Raw genomic sequence first — 20079 nt, forward strand, 5'->3', positions numbered from 1 at the left:
AAAATTTTAAATATAGTATTTCAGAAAAAAGTCAGTATAGTATGTTGAAAAAAAAAAAAAAAAGTCATAGTATTGTATGTCAAAAATAGTCGTAGAATATTATGGCAAAAAAGTAATATTATAGTATGTCGAAAAAAAGTCATAGTATAGTACGTCGAAAAAATAAAAGTCATAGTATAGTATGTCGAAAAACAGTCCTAGTATAGTATACCAAAAAAAATAAAAAGTCATAGTATAGTATGTCGAAAAAAAGTCTTATTATAGCATGTTGAAAAAATAAAAGTCATAGTACAGTATGTAAAAAAAAGTCATTATAGCATGTCAAAAAATAAAAAGCCATAGTATAGTATGTCAAAAAAATAGTAAAAGTACAGTATGTTGAAAAAAAGTCATAGTAAAGTATGTCGAAAAAAAAAAAAAGATTCACAGTATAGTGTTAAGGGTTCTGAGATTTTCAAAGTCTTAATGACTTATTAGTGTGGTAATCCGATGAGAGGGTCGTACTGTAAACGACAGAGGGTGTCGTATCCTGTACAGATTGTAAAGCCCCCTGAGGCAAATTTGTGATTTGTGATTTTGGGCTATACAAATAAAATTGACCTGACATGACTAGCTCTCCAGTATCTTTGAATAGATTTGCAGGTCTCCAAGCTGCTGGGGCTGATCCGCCTTGCTGGGATTTCCAGGATGATGATTGGTGCGGCGTCCCTGCAGCGTTTGCCTCCCCCGTGTGACGTCACCGCTGCTGTCCACCACTCTGTGGCCGGACGGAAACGATTTGAAATGGATAAAAGAGGCCCAGAGTTCAACGGCACGGAGGCTGTGATTCCCATTGATCAGTCTTCCTCGTTGCTTCTTCATTCTAGTGTGATTCTGTGAAAAATTAACTAACTAACTTGATTGTATTGTGTACCTTGTGTGTTATTAGTTAATAAGTATAGAATCATTTGTTATTTGGTTGGGACTCGGCTAGGGATTAGTTTAATTTAGAACACATTTTATTGTGCTTTTTTGGTCGATCATTTTCCTCTGTTTAGAAACACTAGGTAAAGGGGTGGCTGCCTTTAGTGTGTTTTATTTGATTAGCTTGAGAATAGTTAAAATAAAGTTATATTTCTTATTTATATCTAGTTCTTTGCCAGCACAGCTGTAATTTTAGGTTCTAGTTTGTAGCTGTTTTGTTGTATTTCCTTATTTCGGCGCCATCTGAAGCCCGATCTCTTTTTATATATGCATCAACACACTTGTGTTCACTTTTGTTTGCTGCGACATTGTTTGTGATTGTATGCAGCCCGTTTTGCTTCATTTGATTGTACACTTGACAATAAACGGCCATTTTACGCCTGACTACATTGGCTTATGTATCTTCCCTTATCCCTAGACTTTACTGGCACGTAACATAGTATGTTGAAAAAAAAAATCATAGTATAGTGTGTCGAAAAAAAGTCATAGTATAGTATGCCAAAAAAAAATTGAAAAGTAGTAGTATAGTATGTCGACAAAATAAGAAAAAGTCATAGTATAGTATGTCGAAAAAGTTTGTGAAAAAAGTCATAATATAGTATGTCGAAAAATTTTGTGGAAAAAATCATAGTATAGCATATCAAAAACGTTTTTGGAAAAAATCATAGTATAGCATATCAAAAACGTTTTTGGAAAAAATCATAGTATAGCATATCAAAAACGTTTTTGGAAAAAAGTCATAGTATAGCGTGTTGAAAAAAAGTAATGAAAAAAATCATAGTATAGTATATCGAAAAAGTTTTTGGAAAAAAGACATAGTATAGCATGTCAAAAAATTTCATGAAAAAGTCAGTATATCTAGTATGTCGAAAAAGTTTGTGAAAAAAAGTCATAGTATAGTATGTTGAAAAATTGAATGAAAAAAAGTCAGTATAGTATGTCGAAAAATTTGGTGAAAAAAAGTCATACAATAGTATGTTGAAAAAAGTCATAGTATATAATGTCGAAAAATCTCACGATATGTCGAAAAATTTCACGGAAAAAAGTCAGTATATATAGCATGTCGAAAAAGTTTGTGAAAAAGTCAGTATGTATAGCATGTCGAAAAAGTTTGTAAAAAAGTCAGTATATATAGCATGTCGAAAATTTTTATGAAAAAGTCAGTTTATATAGTATGTCGAAAAAGTTTTTTGAAAAAGAAGTCATAGTATATTATGTCGAAAAATTTCACGAAAAAAAGTCATAGTATAGTATGTCGCAAAATGTTATGAAAAAAGTCATAGTATAGTATGTCGAAAAATTTCACGGAAAAAAAGGCATAGTATAGTATGTCGAAAAATTTAATGAAAAAAGTCATAGTATAGTATGTCAAAAAATTTCACGGAAAAGAGGCATAGTATAGTATGTAGAAATTTTTTTTGAAAAAAAGTCATAGTTTAGTATGTCGAAAAAATAACAAAAGTCATAGTATAGTATGTCGGTATGTTTGTTAATAGGTAATGTATACCATCCAACAATTTTACCTTGATATTGTTTTTTGTGTGGCACTAACAATAGTCATGCTGCATATTGTGTATTTTGGCACACTGGAATATAAAAGTGTTTTTTTTAAATTGTGTGTTTAAATTGTGTGTACTGGCTTTATTTATATATATATATAATATATATATATATATATATATATATATATATATATATATATTATATTTTATATATTATATTTCATATATTATATTTCATATATTATATATTATATTTTATATATATATACATATATATTGCCCTTTATTATACCCAACCCACCCTTTCTTGCGTGACAGTACATAGTAATATATAAATAGAAAAAGATTAAGAAAATAAATGTGTGTGCTGGCTTTGTTGAGAAGTATAGGTTACTCACCATATCTACCAATAGAGGGCACCATAGGACAGCTGATCCAATTGCAGTAGTAGTGGTATTGCACCTCTCTGGACTGTGAAAACAATTACATTACCTGTAAGAAGAAAAAAGACTAAAAGTCATCTACAATCAAACACCAGGTGGTTTTGTGTCTTTGACTGAGTCAAAACCTGCAGACACTTGGCTTTCTGTGACACATAAGTGAACAACACTGAACTAAACTAATCATTACCAGATGAATCACTGTCTGAACGTGGAGGTTATCCAGCTCACGGCTGCTAAACTGCTATTTCCCCCTGGCAACAACAGATCTAATTGTTCAGGAACAATCTGCACAAATAATATACTCCAAAATGTTAAACTTGTCTTTCCTCTATGAGCCTAAAATCAAATACATCCTCCATGTACTACTCTGCAGGTTATAATGTTAAGCCTTGATTAGATATGTGTGTTTTCACGAAAGGCTTCCATAGCATTGTGATGTATGTCTCAATGCATATGGTGACATTTACTTTGATTTCTGTTTAGGATGGACTCAAAAATCACTATTATCATTTCATAATGCAGTAGAAGAATATCTGTTGTAAAAACTGTAAGTCATGTATGTGTGTGCATGTACTGGCATCACATGCAGAATGTTATCAAAATAGTTTTTACACGCCTTCAAAATAATACTATTCTCACTGCCAATGTATTCCCTAAAAAGTAACAACATCCTGTGTAGAGGTGAGTTGAAGCTGTAGTCACCTTTTATACTGTATTATGACTGTGCTCAATCAATTAGCAGTGCATCTAATGAAACAGGTGCAAAGTGTTGCGCGCCATTAAGAGCATACTGCAGTGCACTCTCACTACAGATGACTCACTAGGATATTTGTTCTCAATGGATGAGTCTAATCTGACAAATCCCCACACATCCTGCACTCGTAAAAAAAACAAAAACGTAGGTTAGACTGCCCGATCTAAGCGCACAGAGTCAATCCTTAAAGGACACTATTAGTGTCTCTAAAACCTTGTTAATTTGAAGGCTGGACAGCCTGCCAGTTAAAAGCTTTCAAAGCTAAATGGACCTAAAGGGAATTTTCCAATGAGGTGTGAGGGAAAGAGGAGCAGGTTCAGAAGCTCTGTATTTTCTATGAAAAATGGATGGAAATTATAAAAACACAGATGCCATTTAAAAGTTATTTTGCCGGCCAAGGTGCTCCAAAGAAGCCTTCACGCTCACATTCACACCTACGGGCAATTTAGAGTCAACAATTAACCTAACCTACATGTCTTTTGAGTGTGGAAGGAAACCGGAGAACCCGGAGAAAACCCACATTAACACGGGGAGAACATGCAAACTCCACACAGAAGGGCCCCGAGCCGTGGTTGAACCTGCGACCCTCTTGCTGTGAGGCGACGGTGCACCACCGCACAGCCCCTGTTTATGCAATAACACATTTTAATTAAATGACAACAAAGCACACACTATTGTTAAACTAAGAAATATAATTTATTGCATAAAAATTATATTTAGTTACAGGTAAGAAGGCTAGATGTTTATTTACAATTGATACTTTACAGAGATAAAATAATGTCACTGAATTTCGTTTTTTTGTAAAAATGTCTGACTTCTTGAACAAAGGCTAAATCTTTCTCTTTGATGAGAGCAAGGAGGAATCCAGTCCAGCTCCAGCATAAATTATCCAGAGCTATGGCCAAAGATCCAACAGATTTTCAAGAAATATGGACGAATAAACACTGTAGTCTACAGCTAGCCAGTCTCTGTAACAAGATTTGAGGAAAGAAAATAGCCCTGAAGTGTTCAGGGATCCAAAGTTCTGAACGGGTCGTGTTCAGATATTTCCTCACGGGCAAAGACCTGCAGGGCACGAGTTCATGATATTAGTCACAACTTGATTTGTAGCCATTGCACCATACTTTGTTTTCCCACATGGGCTTTTTTCTATAGTAGCTTCCTTGTTCAGTGATCCAATCCTTCCGATCCAGATGAAGAATTCCCACACATACCACCATAACCAAAAATGTTAAACCACTCTTAAACCACTTTAGGATACAAAATCAAAACCCTGTCAATGCCCTGATCTGAAAAAATAGAATTACTCTTCCAGGAAACAAAAGAAGTCAAAATGCTTCACTTTTCTTTTGTACTTGCATAGCACTTACAAAGAGAAATGACAGATCTGAAGCGTGTGCACATACTGTACGTGCACACCCACCTGCCCACACATACCCGCTCACTCGCACTCACACATACGCACTTGTGTTTTCAGTTCATTCACACAAAACAGTGACATGACTCACTGCTGTAGAGGGGGGATACTGCCTGTGTTTTGGTTTCTGTGGTTTTCAATGATACAAACACTTTTTTTGCTTTGAGGGAGAAAAAGACTCGAGAACACACAGAACTTAAGTACTGACAAAGATGAAAGCATTTCAATTCCCGTCTAACAATAACTGACAGAACAATATTGATAATGCAAAAAGCTTGAGGACCCTGACCACAAAGCAGGTGGCATAGTGAAACGGTTAACAATATGTTATCAAATTGAGATATATAATGAGTTACGGGGCAACAGATTGACAGATGGACACATAGATAAGTGGTGGACAGAGAATAGATTGAAATACGGTTAGTGTTGAGGTAAATTTTATGGTCCCGTGCTGCCTAGTTGATTCAAGGAAAGGCTAATCTATTCTGTAATATTCATCTCTGAACAATAGAAACTGTCCAGCAAAGCAAAAATGCCTATGGAATACAGCATACAGTAAATTCACCTGGACATCTGACCGCCTCTAATCATCTTTTACGGATTACATGTTGAATAGATGCACCGTTTTAAAAATAACAAAATACATTTTGTTATTCACAACTGAGACATCCACTGTGAACCTAACTCTCCCATTTGGCCTGCTCTACTAGAATCAAAAATAAAACAGCCTAATCAAGCACAGATGATAGAAACAGCTTCTATATGATCATAACAGCAATGAGAATGAAAAAAAAACAAACGATCCACAAATATGGATAATAACTTAAAGAGCGTTCCCCAAAGGAAACTTTTAGATGACCAGAAAGCTCTCCTCCAGCGTATACTCCACAGATCGGAGGAGTGTGGCAGAGCGATAGAGGAATGCGAGGTGAGATGAAAGAGAAGCACCCCTGTGTGTAGGAATGATATGCCAAGGCTTTGAGGCATTTGTTGGTACAATATAAAGAGTCAGTCGGTTTTGTTATCTGCCAATTCTTAAACGATCTTCACAATTCTCCCCCCTACCACGAAGAGGAGGCAGCTTTTTTTTTTCCATCCCAAAGCGACATGCTCAAACCTGCAAACCTTGAGGCTTCGGACCTCATGTGATTTGTCGAAGCAGTTAGACACCCTAGCCTATCTGATTCAGAGCCGGTTAATGACCAGTTTGCCCGTGCTACTGTGTGTGTGTGTGTGTGTGTTGGAGTGTGTCTGTAGCCTGAGGAGGTTTTAGACAGGTCGGCGCTGTCTGTCAGTCACTGCACACACAGAATGACAATGGAGAAAACAAAAGCCCCTGCCATGAGGTGAGATGGTGTTAAATCATGCACTTTCATGCTGCTACTGAAACATGGATAATCCCGTGTTAGCGTTTGTCTGGTTGTGTTATTGTGCGTGCTTTAGTGTGTTGAATATATGACTTTTTTTTTTGTTTGTCCCAAAGCATATATACAAGAATAGTGTCATTTTCAATCTTTGAAGGACAGTCAACACCACATATGACAGATGACTTTACATCCATTTTACGCCTTTGTAACCTCAAATTGGATTCACATCTTGCAGATGCAACATTGCTTAGGAGAATTCAAGATGAATCAGATTAGCAGTTATCATGGGAGTGGGTAATGGTGGGTTTGTAGCTACAGTGGCTGATCAGGGGTCAGTGAGAAAGAAGAAGTTGAGGCAGAGGTAATACAGTGCATGTGAAGGGACCAAAATGCTCTGTGGGCTTATGATTTGTGCATATTCATAGGCAGGTATTCTTATTTTCATCACGGTGGTGAAAAAAAAAGTCTTGCTTCCTTTCTCGTTCCTTGACCAATCAACAATCCCCATCTGTTGTCATGACAACTAGCACCTCACTTTTGCCCATTTCTTCCAGCGCGGTCGCCAGAGAGACCAGGTCTGCGTCAGCTTGGTGACAAGCTTCCCATAAGTCCAGTAGAACACCTGTGGGGCTGGGCTTTGTTGCAAAGTAGTTCAAGTACCTGAGGGGAAGAAAGATAACGCAAGTTGTAAGAAGAGTAAATAAAACACTCCATTATTGATTACCAACATTTCTAAGTCATTAATACTGTATGTTGCAAACACTGCTGGCACCACTTTATTTTGACAGTCAAATAATGATACACAAGTAACTACAGTACCATATTTCACAAAGCAGGATTAGCTAGTTGGCAAGATGAAATAGCTTCTGAATTATTTTATTATTCAAAAATTCCATAATAACCGTTCAGCATATTTTAATTCAAGTGGTACCCCAGGGTAGGCAGTTCTGGAAAAGGCAAAAAAAAAAAATGCATCGTCCTACAGCTCTCCTCTCTCTGTCTAAGCCCTCCCACCAGACAAGCATGGGCAAATGCCCACGCTTCATACAGCAACCTGTACGAGTACTAGGCATTCATTTATCCCAACGCTGTTAAATAGCTGCAATTCTATGAGATACCGTCCTGTTTTCTTTGCAAATGTGTGAGCCTGTAAATCCCTCTGAGATGATATACTGTGATTCGATTTTCAATTTTAGCAAGCTACAATATCGGCAACACATCTCAGAGATGGAGAGAAGATGTTGCTAATAGTTCAGCCTTCTGCTAACATTAGCCGTCACGTCCCAATGACGCCAAAAATATACTGCCTACCCCGGCTTTAATATTCAAGTCAGGTTTTCCAGGTTCTAATCAGTACGACCTAGATATGACACAATGTTCACAGTTGTCTGTCTACATTTTAATTAAAAAATCATAACCCCATAAATCCAACCTCAGACAGTGAATACCTTCATGTCACCTTAGACACAACTCTGAGTTATCACTTGACAGTAGGAACTAGAAACCTGAGTATCAACACTGGACTCGTGCGTGACCAAGCTGCCTTTCACCCATGAACATGTGAGGCATATCTGACCTGTCAAAGCCCAGACTGCGTGCCAGGAGTCTCCAGTCACATCCTCGAGCACTGGGTGCATCCAAACTGGCACAGATCTTCTGGCGGATGGAGTCAGGCAAGCGAAAGGCATAGGGTCCCACTTGAGAGGAAGGCAGGCAGGTGCCTCCTGAGGGGAGGGGCGAGTGCGGGGGCAGAGTCTGGATTGACAGAGAAGGTGGGAAACATTGAGACCAACATCTGTATTTTTTGGGCATAACTGTGTGGCTTTCATTACAATTTTATCTGCGTTTGCATTTCTAAAGATTGTTTTTAGGGCTTTTATTGCCATTATTAGAGCAGCGGGAGAATGAGAAGACAAGAGGAATGACACGCAGGAAAGGGCCCCGGGTCGAAATGCAAACATAGTTCGCTCCTGCGTTTGCATTATTTAAGTTGACACCATTACCTCCTGGATATCCGTGTGCAGCTGGAATATCTGTCCCTCCCCTTCCACTTGTCGGACACAGATCTTACAAGTGAGCTGTGACACAGCCAGGCTCCCTCTCTCCAGGCTGAAGGTGCAGTGCAGAGGTCTCTGACTGCCGCTCCAGATGTGATAGAACGGGATCTCCTGTTAACAAAGAGAAATGTTAGGGATAGGGCTGTCAAAGTTAATGCGATAATAACGCAAATTCGTTTTAATGCCACTACTGGCATCATATGAAACTAGAAAACCTAAGGAATCCATTAGTACCAACCATATCATACTAGCCATTTTCAAATGGGTCCCTTGACCTCTGATCTCAAGATATGTGAATGAAAATGGGTTCTATGGGTACCCACGAGTCTCCCCTTTACAGACATGCCCACTTTATGATAATCACATGCAGTTTGGGGCAAGTCATAGTCAAGTCAGCACACTGACACACTGACAGCTGTTGAGTTTGCCATGTTATGATTTGAGCATATTACTTTATGCTAAATGCAGTGCCTGTGAGGGTTTCTAGACAATATTGTCATTGTTTTGTGTTGTTAGTTGATTACAATAATAAATATATACATACATTTGCATAAAGCAGCATATTTGCCCACTCCCATGTTGATAAGAGTATTAAATACTTGACAAATCTCCCTTTAAGGTACAATTTGAACAGATAAAAAATGTGCGATTAATTGCAATTAAATATTTGAATCAATTGACAGCCAAGTTAGGAACTTAGGAAAGCTGAAAAATCACGGTCTCTACACTGTGATTAAAGTGGCTTTGTCCTGAGCAGCACAATCAGGAAGGATCTAGAACACGGTTTCCATTTGAGGAGAGTGCAATATGCTTTATTTTGATATTGGGTGTTTCCACCAACTGGGTCTCCGTGTGTCAGAGGACAATTTATTTCCTCAGCGCACTGTTCATAAATTAGAACCACTATCAGATTTCTTGTTTTTTATTCAGAGAGGGTTCTGACTGCAATCTCGGTGCAGCCGCCAAGAGAATGCAGCCGAGGGTTTGGATGTTTACAACAGAAGTGAATAGTCCATTAGCTCTATTTTCTGAGAAAATAGCCGTTCTACTGAAGTGAAATAAAGAATTTGTCATTGCCTATTAGGCTTGAACACTGACTAATTTATCAATAGTTTTATGGATCTACATCATTCAAGCTGCTGCTGATTTGTGCTCTGTAGGCTTGAACACGTCCACATCTATAGGCACTACGCATATCAACAGGCTGTTATCTGTTATCTGCTGTACTCTGAGTATCTCACCTGATACTTTGCCAGTAGTTTGCTTCTCCAGTGAGTGTGAGGAATGTCGTGGATGGACAGGCGCAGATTGTGATAGCTGTCTTTGAAGAGCAGAGGCTTGGGATCCTCCAGCAAAACTCCACCCAGACTCCTCTCCAAATCCAGCACCTCCTGCACAGAGGCACAGAGAGGAAGGGCTTAGGGGACACATTGATGAACTCAATTTCATTATAGGTTTATCATTCTAACACATTTCAAACCATGCTTTCAGAAATGCTTAATTAAAAATGTGCGGTGCATTCTCTAAGTTGGTGTCTCCAAATAGAAATGTACGCGAGCTAACAGTTTGAAAGCTGTTTGAACTTTAGCAGCCAGAAATCATGTAATGTGATGCCAGTAAACTGCACACAGCACGCTCATGTTTACTAACCCGGCTGGTGTGTGAACACTTTATACAAAAGGGACTAAGAGTGGGAAAATATCTAACGTCAGCGAATCCAACTTTCTCTGGATGGAGTGCTCACTTGCTGTTTACTTGGGGGGTTGTATCATGCTGTGCTATTTTCAGTCGTTGTTTCTAGTGGGTGAGGGAGATTCAACATGATACCAAAGTTTTTTGCGAATAGTGTGTTATAAGTTCTAGCAACTAGGCATGTAATATGAAAATGTGTTACTTGGTGACATCACCACGTTACGGAAGAAAAGCCATGACTTCAATCAAGGCGTTTCAGGCAGTTCAGGAGCAGTGTTTGTGTGGGGGAGTGTAACTCCCTTTGGCGTGGACTTTGGGTTTTGTAACTTTGCAGATATTTTACAGACACAAAAAACAATATAACACATAAAAAAAAGGAAAAAGCACAAAAGCATAATAGGTCCTCTTTAAAACTCACACTATAAGTATAGTATTGCCAGATTGATTGACACATCAAAGTAATCAAGAAACAGAAAGGCAAGAAGAATTTAAGTAAACGGTAAAGAAGGTGAAAAACACGCAAGCGGCACCTTGAGTGCATGTGGAGTGTCGTGAATGCAGTAGATCCGGAGGCTGTAGTCCAGGGAGAGGCAGGGGGCTCGAGGGGCGAACAGTGCCAACTGCAGGCGTTTGCAGGCAGGCTGTGGAGGGCATGATTGGCCCACCATGCCGTATGTTCCCAGCTGCTCCATGAGAACATGACAACACTCCTCCTCCAGCTGCAAGTAGCACGGAGACGACAATGTCTCCTCTCCTACTGTCAGCACCTCCTGCAAACACATTGACGTAGGTTTCAATGATGCCACTTTGCCGAATGAGACATCCATTATTTGGTACCAGTCAGAGGCTGCCTCACCTCCCACGCCCCCTGGTGCGTCTGTGTCTTGAGTGTAAGGGTCCAGTCAGGTGTAGGTGTGTCTAGCTGGGCACAGTGGGGTAAAGTGAGAACCACAGGACGATTCAGCAGCATACCGGATGGGCCACAGCTCACCACAGGACTTAGTACAGTCTGACTGCCCTCAGATGGTAGCCTGGAAATGTCACACAGACGGAGAACACCGGGTAGTTATCAACAGTTGCCAAAACATCACATTTCATTTATAAAAGAACATCATGGCCACGACATGGTTTTGTAACACGCTGTTATTGACGTATTTGAAGCAAACTGAATGTCAAACCTCCAGAAAATTGGCAAGAAATGAAACCACTCCAATTTCAGTGTAGAAGTTGAGACAAGTTGATACATTTTTATCCTCAGAAAAAGGGATAGAACTTTTCAAACAAACTTCAAGTGGTTCGCAGTAGGCGAGTCGTGCATGGGGAAATTTCTGATTGAGGTGAGAATAAGGTCTGTTCTGCCTCGTGGTTGCGGAGGAGATGAGTGAAAGAGAGGAATGAAGATGAAGGGCACTCACGTCGTTTTGTCCCACTTGTTGATAATGAGGTACATCTCGTAGAACTTCCCTTGGGGGATTGTGCCAGGGGGGACCAGCAGACTCACGCCTAAGGGAGAAGGTGTAATGAATTATCTTGTCTTATGGGTGATTAACTGAATCATTGGTTGTCACAGGGTGCATATGAATTCTGGTTTCATTTGCATGTGAAAAGACAGCTGCAATATATAGTATTACCTGTGTTGGGGATAGTAAGGCGTCCTCCCAGATTACCCAGGGTGGCGCTGGTGCTCAGCCCCGGCTCTCTGGAAATCGTGTGGCTGTGGTAATCTCGTTCTCTACCCATAGTACCCACCGACTTCAGGCTGAGGATCTCCCCGTCACCTAAGCCCATGTCCACGGGGAGCTCCAGGGAGGAGAGAGTGGAGGCGTTATACACCTTGATTTTGAGACTTGGCAATGGGTCCAGCAAGGGAGAAGTGGTCATGGGGATTTTGTGGGGGCTGTCGTTGACCCCCTGCTGCAGGGAGAAGAGCGGCCCTCGGAAATGCCCCGCTGTGGCTGTCAGATCTGGAGGAGCTGAGGGATGCAGAGGGTGAGGGTTATCTGTGGATAGATGAGAGAAGAGAGGAGCTGGAAACCAGAAATGACACAGGCACGGCTGAGAGTGCTAAAAGTGACGCAAGTGAAATGGATTAATGCTGCTAATTAATATTTGATGGCAGGGACAAGAGAAGGGATACCATGACAAATGCTTAAAATGTAGAAAATGTAAGGCGGTAAAGAACGGAGAATTGACTAAGCGAGAGGAGATAATGGTAATAATTTATGGGATGATATAAATAGCAGTGTGGATAATGAAATGGATTGTGAACACGTGCTTCTATGAAGAAAAGAACAAGAAAAGTTGTGAAAACAAACAGACATGATAAAAAGGGAAATTGTGTGTGAATGTGTACTGAATGGCGTATGTGTGAGTTAGTGTGTGTGTGTGTGTGTGTGTGTGTGTGTGAACCTACCCTGTCTGGGAGGCTTGTAGTTGCCAGGGTGGAAGGTGGCAGTGAGAGCAGACGAAGAATCGGTGATGTCTCCATGGAGATGGCGGCATCTGCGGCGATATGTGAGCACTCCCACGCACAACACCAGTATCACACACAGCAGCAGGGCCCCCACCAGACCAGCATAGACAGCAACACCCATACCTGGGGCCAGCGCTGAAAGAGGGAGAGAAAGGCAGATGGTCAAGACAATATATAGGGACACATGTGGAAACACACAGATACAAACACAAGGGAAACACAGGCGGGAAGAAAACACAATTTAAGAGATATCATCTGATTTACTACATATCTGTTGTAGCAGAAAGTAGTATAAATTAGTCGTTGTAGTCCAAGTTAGTGCTGAAATGATTAGTCGATTTAGTTGATCATCAGAATATTAACAGCAATTATGATAATTGATTAATATCAGAAGTATTTTATCGAGATAAAATTCTGAACATTTGCTGGTTCATGCTTTTCAAATACAAGGATTTGCTGCTCTTTGAATTTTTGATTGGACAAAACAAGCAATTCGAAGATGTCACCTTGGGCTCTGGGAAACTGTAAAGGCACTTTTGACTATATACAGTAGATTCCATTACTGACATTGTATACATGATAAATTAAAATGTAATCAATGGATAAATCGCTGATTAAAATATTCAGTGGTTGCAGCCCTTCGCTCACATGGGCAGCCTCAGTTGAAATTGAACTCTTCAAGGACAGGTTCACATTTTTTCAAGTCTATCTTAAAACAATACTGACACATATGTACATTGAATGAGTTATTGGTCACTGTGATTGTTCCTCCTGTCCATTCTGGGCTTGAAGAGATCCCTCCTTAGCATGATTCCAATGTAAGTGATGGGGGACAAAATCTACAGTCCTTGTTCCGTGTAAAAATACATTAGGTGACGCAAATGTGACGCTTCAGCTGTCTGAAGTCAAATCAAATGTGTGTATCCCAAAGGTCCCATATTGTGCTCACTTTCAGGTTCATGCTTGTATTTTCTGTTTCTACTAGAACATGTTCCCATGCTGTAATGTTAAAAAAAAACCTCTTTATTTTCCTCATACCGCCTGCCTGGATATACTTGTATTTACCCTCCGTCTGAAAGGCTCAGTTTTGGAAGATTTCAACGGAATTGCAACGGAATTGCGTTGCTATGCAACAGATTGGGTCCATGTTTACTTCCTGCCAGCTGATGTCATGCACATACACTGCAACCAGAAATAAACTGGGACAAATTTAAAATGTTTACGTTTGTAACGGCTTAATATAGTAGATTCACATCACAAATGGACAGAAATCCTGACAGCTTGATTCAAACTCACAGTTTCTGAATACGGGCTGTGTGTATTTCTCTGTGGATTGAGCATCATTCGTTATACAGTGTTCATATAGCACTTAAACCTGATTTATTTATAATATAAAAGACATGAAAATCTCACTTTTTACAATATGGGACATTTACGTTACAGTTTTTAGTGTTTAAACCTGCAGTAGGCAGAATGTTTTTGGCATCATTGAGCAAAAATTCCATAATAACATTTCAGCATATTGTAATTCAAGTGTTCTGAGAGAAAACTAGACTTCTGCACCTCCTTATGGCTCTGTTTTTTTAGGATTTAAAAAATTTAGCCAGTGACGGGAGACTTTGGCCAATCACAGGTAATTTCAGAGAGACAGCGTTCCTATTGGCAGTTATAAATCACTTGCAAACTCAAACGGTCAGATGATGGCTAAGCTGTCATCAATGATGGGGAATGACTCCCACCCCATGCAGGACACCATCTCAGCGCTGGAGAGCTCTATCTATCGCAGGTCCTTCCTTCCTGCAGCTGTCAGACTCCACAACCAGCATTGCTCCCAGTAGACCACTTACGCTTACACTTACACACCAAAAACTGACAATAACTGCACTACACTGCATAATGACTGTGCAATGTCATTATCATTATTACTACTCAGGTGTAATTCATACTGTGCAATATTTTCAGGTGGAATTTAATTTCATTCTCACTGTGCAATATCATTTTCCACCTGTGCATTTTGTTAATAGTCTGTTTGTTGCCAATACTGTATATACTGATCCTATTTGTATACTTACTTCTATTTAAATGGTTCATATTTTGTTACACTTTGTTTAGCTCCTTTTTTACTGTGATAGCTGATGCATCTTGTTTTTTTGCACTATCCCCTTTGCTGCTGTACACTGCAGATTTCCCCACTGCGGGACTAATAAAGGAATATCTTATCTTATCTTATCAAACTAGGCAGTGCTGATCGAATATGAATCAATATTCTGTTACTGTAATGCCTATTTCCCGCCTCAAATGTTTTCAGAAACATCTTATAGTGTAGTGTTTAGCTGTAAAATGACAAAGGAAAGTTCGCTCCAGCTGGTGGGCGTTGCTTGGTATTTCCTCAACTTATCCAAGGAGGGTGAAAGAGGAGAGGTCACGCTTCATCAATGCGTCATATCTTTGGGGTACAATACATGCGCAGTAAAATCTGGTCTGTACTCGCTGAAAGTGAACCATTTGCAACGCACGACAGCAGTTCCAGTTACACTGCACATGTATTATACCCCATACCCCATGCCCCATGTCCAGCCTCTTTCAATAGGCCTTGAACTTATGTCAACATGGTTGCTGGGTCACAAACATTCTCATTTTACAGCAAAACAGTACACTATAAGATGTTTCTGAAAACATTTCAAGCAAGAAATAGGCATTACAGGAACAGAATATTGATTCATATTTGATCAGCACTGCCTCGTTTGACCGTTTGGTCAGAGTTCGCGAGTGATTGACAGCCGACTCATAGACGGCAGCTAGACGTCAGGCTCCAGCTCGGCTCTGATTGGTTGTTTTCCTCCGGTCTGTGAAATCTTGCAGATGCCATTAGGAGCACCGGACGACACAGAGGCACATGATTATTTTCAGGTTACCTGTCTCATGCACTACTGTCAGGATATAGGGACCATTTTATAAAAATAACTTTTTTAATCATATTTGCTCCATATCTACCCACTGCTGCTTTAATTCCTTCTTTGTGTTACTTTCAAACTACCACGGCTCAGGAAGGAAACACTGTCCAGGAAACCAAAAAGAAGGTAATTAAGCACAACAACTGTAACTGTAGAAAATAATAGGTGTCCTATTTAGGTGGATCAAATATCGATGTGACTGATCCACATTAAATACAGTTTACTTTGTCAATGTCACTGTAAAATTCACTGTTTCTTCTATGAGTGGCATAAAATCAGTCACGGCGATCAGTTACGCTGGCATCATGTTACCTTATATAAATGAAGCCAGTGAGTTTTAATACAGTGGGGTATACAGTTTTAAAAGTTGGGAAAGAAGAGAGCATTGGTATCAGGAGAGGAAAAAGTTGGATTGGTACATCCACATCCATGGTACTTCGTGTGACTAAGTCAGATTGTTGAATTTATTTTAGCTTCAGCTGAACTATATAATGTATTTTTACACAGGACTGTGGATTTTGTACCCCATCTGTTACATTGGAATCGCATTAGGGAGGGGATCACTCCACAGCCAGTATGGACAGGAGGAATGATCATAGTGACCGATGACTCTTTCAAACCTATTCTTTAGCTCTGGCAGTATGCCTGCTAGGATGTAACCGGCGTTCAATTTGATTCTAGCTACATCTTTTTGTGGTTGAAAAAGATCATCCAGGAAAGCAACGTTAATAAACAGCTCCTCCGAGCCAGCAGGGGGGCGCATCCGACAACAAAAGTCGGCATGGATCGAACTGGTGGGGGGCGGGGTGGTTGGCCACAACTTCACCTGCTCGCTGTTGGGCTCCCTCTCTTTTCTCCTGCTGAGTGATTGGCTGTGACTGGTCAGCAGGCCCACCACAGCCTGCTTAGCCCGGACTCCCCAACACTAGCCGAGCCGTACCCAACCCAGACACGTGTGCCAGTCACACCACAGCAGAAAAGAGGAGCAGACAATGAGTGAGGTTGGCGTGAGACAAAGAAGAGTAAAAAAAAGAGGGGGGGGGCTGGATAAACAGAGGAGGAGAGAGCTAGAGGAGAGGCAATTTGGCAAAAGGAATAGGAAGGAGTTAGATAAGGTTGTGATTTGTTGAGAGGACAGACGGATTATAAGTGTGGTGATGAGGAGAGGGGAGATAAGGATAGCAATGCTTGAGGAAAAGGTCCGCGTTTAAAGAGCAGGAGAGAGTGAGGAAGAAGTTGGAGGAAGCCACAGAGCAGCAGTGAGAGTAGAAGAAAGGGTGGAGGAGAGGGAAGCCGGAGGCAGACGGGCTGGCAGAGGAGAGCTCCCGTGCTCACGTGGCGCGATGGAACCGAATCCGACAGCCATCCGCACTTATTACCAGAAACCGAACAATAGCGAATTAGGTGCATTACCGTGGCTGCTCTCCCCTGAGCCCACGTCACATTGAGCTAGAGGAATTACCATCACTTCAAATGTAAACTATATCACAGATTAACTTAAAGTCAGACAGAAATCGACTGTTTTTCTCCAGCAAGTGCTATGCTTCTACCTCATAGAGCCTGTATGGATCAAAGAGTCTCAGTTTAGAGGCATGTCATTTTGCAGATTTTCTCCCTGCAACATATTGCGATAGAGCCAGATTAACTGTTTTTGGGGCAGTTTGTTTAATTACAGCAGCATCTATTAATCTCTTTGCTGTTATCTTTTTTTCTCAGTTCAGTTTCAGTTATGTAACTGATGCAATGTGCTAACATGGAGCCAGCTCAGAAACCTATGTTACGCTTAGTCAACATACTAGACATGACGGGATAACAACACTCATAAGCAGGCTGGACAAGAAGGTGAGGCGTGTCTGCACTGAACTCGATGTGAGGTGACAACAAAGTGTGGATAGACGGGCTCAACGCACAACGCTGCACGCTCCACGTGCGAACACAGATGTTAGGACTCATATCTGTATGAGCACACAGACAGACACGAACACAAACAGTATGAAGCAGTGAAAGAGTGAAGTCATGGGAAGGTGAACTTACGATGGCTTGCATGTTCAATAGAAATCTTTTTATCTGTTTGAACAGGAGAAAAAAACAAGAGAAGAAGAAAAGAAAAAAAACACAACAACATAAAAATGGATGGACTAGTCGTTATGCAAATGAAAGATACAATAACATAATACAAAGCAGAGACGGGAAAGTAAACAATAGCTCATCAATATGAAAATAGAAATGTAAACATAAAAGGCCCACTGCGAGCAAGAAAACATACTTTTATATCTAAAAAAAATAATAATAACCTCTTCTTGAAATGCGTGAGAATATGTGGCATTGTGAAATGAAGTTCAGCATAATTGTTTATATAATGAACAAACAGAGAATAAAAGCCTAAAAGAAATGACTGCGAGAGAGATTAGGATTATTTGAATGAGAGTGGCAAAGTGAAAGACAGTTCTGAACATGAGCAAGGACGCCGGTGTACTAGTCTACAATGTAGATTGAAACCATGCCTTTATACACCCCACAAGGTATGTTATCCATGGATGTATAAAGACAACTGGATACAGCGTTCGAGGTGGGAGTAGCGTTTCCTTTAACTCTGCCTCCCAGCCCTCACTCCAGCTTTGATCTGGGTCTCTCCACGGATTTACAGACGTCTCTTTCCCAATGTAAGTCAATGGGAAAAAATCTTTTTGGGCCCAATGGCATCACGTGACGGACACGGAAGTTGTTATACCACCATTTAGCTACTACAAAAAATTGCTTCACAGCCCGGCGCTCTTCCTGGGGACTTGTTGTTATCACCTTCATTATGTGGAAAAAAACGCTCTATCCTGACGGCACCAACGACACCAACGTGAATCATCCCTGAGTGGTTTGATGAATGTCGAAACAGTCTTTCAGGATCACGCCACTTACTAGATCTCAAACCAGATAGCCTTCTCTCTCGAGGATCATCAAAACACCAAATGGTTCTCCCTGACTTCTATAGCATCCAATAGCAATTAGAACCTACTAGGAGGCAGTGGAGACGTTGGTTTGTGGTGTCTCGAAGCATTTTACATTTACGACTGCGGTATCTAGCCGATCCTCAGAGGGATTAACAATTAGTGAGACATCAGAGTCAGCTGTTGTTTGATTGTTTGAAGCATGGCGGGAACGTAAAGAGTCACAATGTCATCAGGACAATTTGTGACCGCAGAATGATCACATTAATGAATAAATCAGTAACCTGTAGTTTGCCAAGTGACACATTTACAGATTCCCAACAGCACAGTGCTTCCCATCTCCCCTCTGCCGGAGCCACTTGAATGCATGTTTTCCTGACAGCCTCCTGAGAGTGCTCTGCTCAGGCAGTGTATTTGTCTAATCTGGCTGCACCATAGAAGCCTGTTTATGTCAGGGCTCGCATGCATGTCTGATAGAGTTGAAGCACAGTGTGCACATGATCCCCCCTTCCCCGTTGCATGTGCATTTACGAGGGTTGTCTGCATGCTTGAGCGTGTTGGTTTTATGTCGTCGTGTGTATGTGTTATTAAGTGTGTACTTGAATGTATCTCAGTGCCGCTGTGGATGTGCGTCTCAAAGATTCTAATGCGCTGTCAGCTGGATTCCTCCCAGCTCATCACGGGCTGCACATTGGGTGTCAGTGTGAGTCTAACTCACTCTCATATGCTCTTCCCTGTGCTAATTTTTCGACTCGGCCGTGTCATGCTCGCTTCCCACTCCTCCCTTAGCCTGCACTTGCTTCATCTCCCTTTCTCTCTCTCTCCATCTGTGCTTTTTAGATGTGGATCACTTGACTTCTCTCTTTGTGAACCTAAATTTTGCCTCATGAAACATCTGTCTGCGATTTAGCTGTTTTACTTTTCATCTCTCTCTCTCTCTCTACATCATTCGTGCTCTCAACATGCTGCAGTGCCAAATAACCTTGGGAATACGGTTCTATACAAAATAGCTTTGAAATGCAATACACCTTATGTAACTGAACTATGAGCAAAAATATCACCGCCAATTATCAATTCAACAAACACCTGAAGCAGCAAATGGGGAGTTGACCCCTAAAAGACCCTTTTCTTTCAGATATCAGACAGTTGAACTATGTGCTCTAATGAACTGAGTTCAACAGAGGCTGATCTGTATTAAAGGGCCAACTGAAGAATTATATATAAATATATATGAGCCAAATATTTACACTCTTTTGACATTTAAAAACCGCCCCAGTTCAGACACATCGTTCAGGTGACTTACTGCGCGCACACAGCCCCTCAGTGCAGTTCTTGCTCTCCATCATGCTGCCGCTGCAGTGCTTCCCTCCATTTCTAGGTGGGGGGGCTTGGCACTCGCGACTGCGCCAGTGGGTGCACTCCGTCCCACAGGCGGACCACTTTGCCCATTCTGTCCAACCTCCATCCACTGGAATGAGACAGCAGAGATGTGAGTCATTTTATACGGCTAAACAC

The 20079-nt window shown here is 40.8% G+C and overlaps 1 protein-coding gene across 4 annotated transcripts in view; it reads right to left on the bottom strand.

Moving 5' to 3' along the window:
* Positions 1 to 4339: 4339 nt before the first annotated feature.
* unc5b (unc-5 netrin receptor B) overlaps positions 4340 to 20079 on the bottom strand; it is a 151904-nt gene continuing 136164 nt past the window's right edge. For 2 of the 4 annotated variants that reach the window (XM_074646494.1, XM_074646495.1), the window contains 11 exons: positions 19868 to 20032; positions 17657 to 17689; positions 12609 to 12803; positions 11827 to 12195; positions 11611 to 11698; positions 11052 to 11226; positions 10726 to 10965; positions 9745 to 9894; positions 8450 to 8614; positions 8023 to 8201; positions 4340 to 7106 (listed from right to left, as the gene is read on the bottom strand). In XM_074646494.1, the coding sequence (XP_074502595.1) occupies positions 6941 to 7106; positions 8023 to 8201; positions 8450 to 8614; positions 9745 to 9894; positions 10726 to 10965; positions 11052 to 11226; positions 11611 to 11698; positions 11827 to 12195; positions 12609 to 12803; positions 17657 to 17689; positions 19868 to 20032 (1925 nt within the window). In that variant the 3' untranslated portion in view covers positions 4340 to 6940. The remainder of the gene's footprint in view (positions 7107 to 8022; positions 8202 to 8449; positions 8615 to 9744; positions 9895 to 10725; positions 10966 to 11051; positions 11227 to 11610; positions 11699 to 11826; positions 12196 to 12608; positions 12804 to 17656; positions 17690 to 19867; positions 20033 to 20079) is intronic. The other 2 variants (XM_074646496.1, XM_074646497.1) reach the window with 2 other exon arrangements.

The sequence above is a fragment of the Sebastes fasciatus genome, chromosome 9 (assembly GCF_043250625.1).
Source record: "Sebastes fasciatus isolate fSebFas1 chromosome 9, fSebFas1.pri, whole genome shotgun sequence".
NCBI classification, from domain to species: Eukaryota; Metazoa; Chordata; class Actinopteri; order Perciformes; family Sebastidae; genus Sebastes; species Sebastes fasciatus.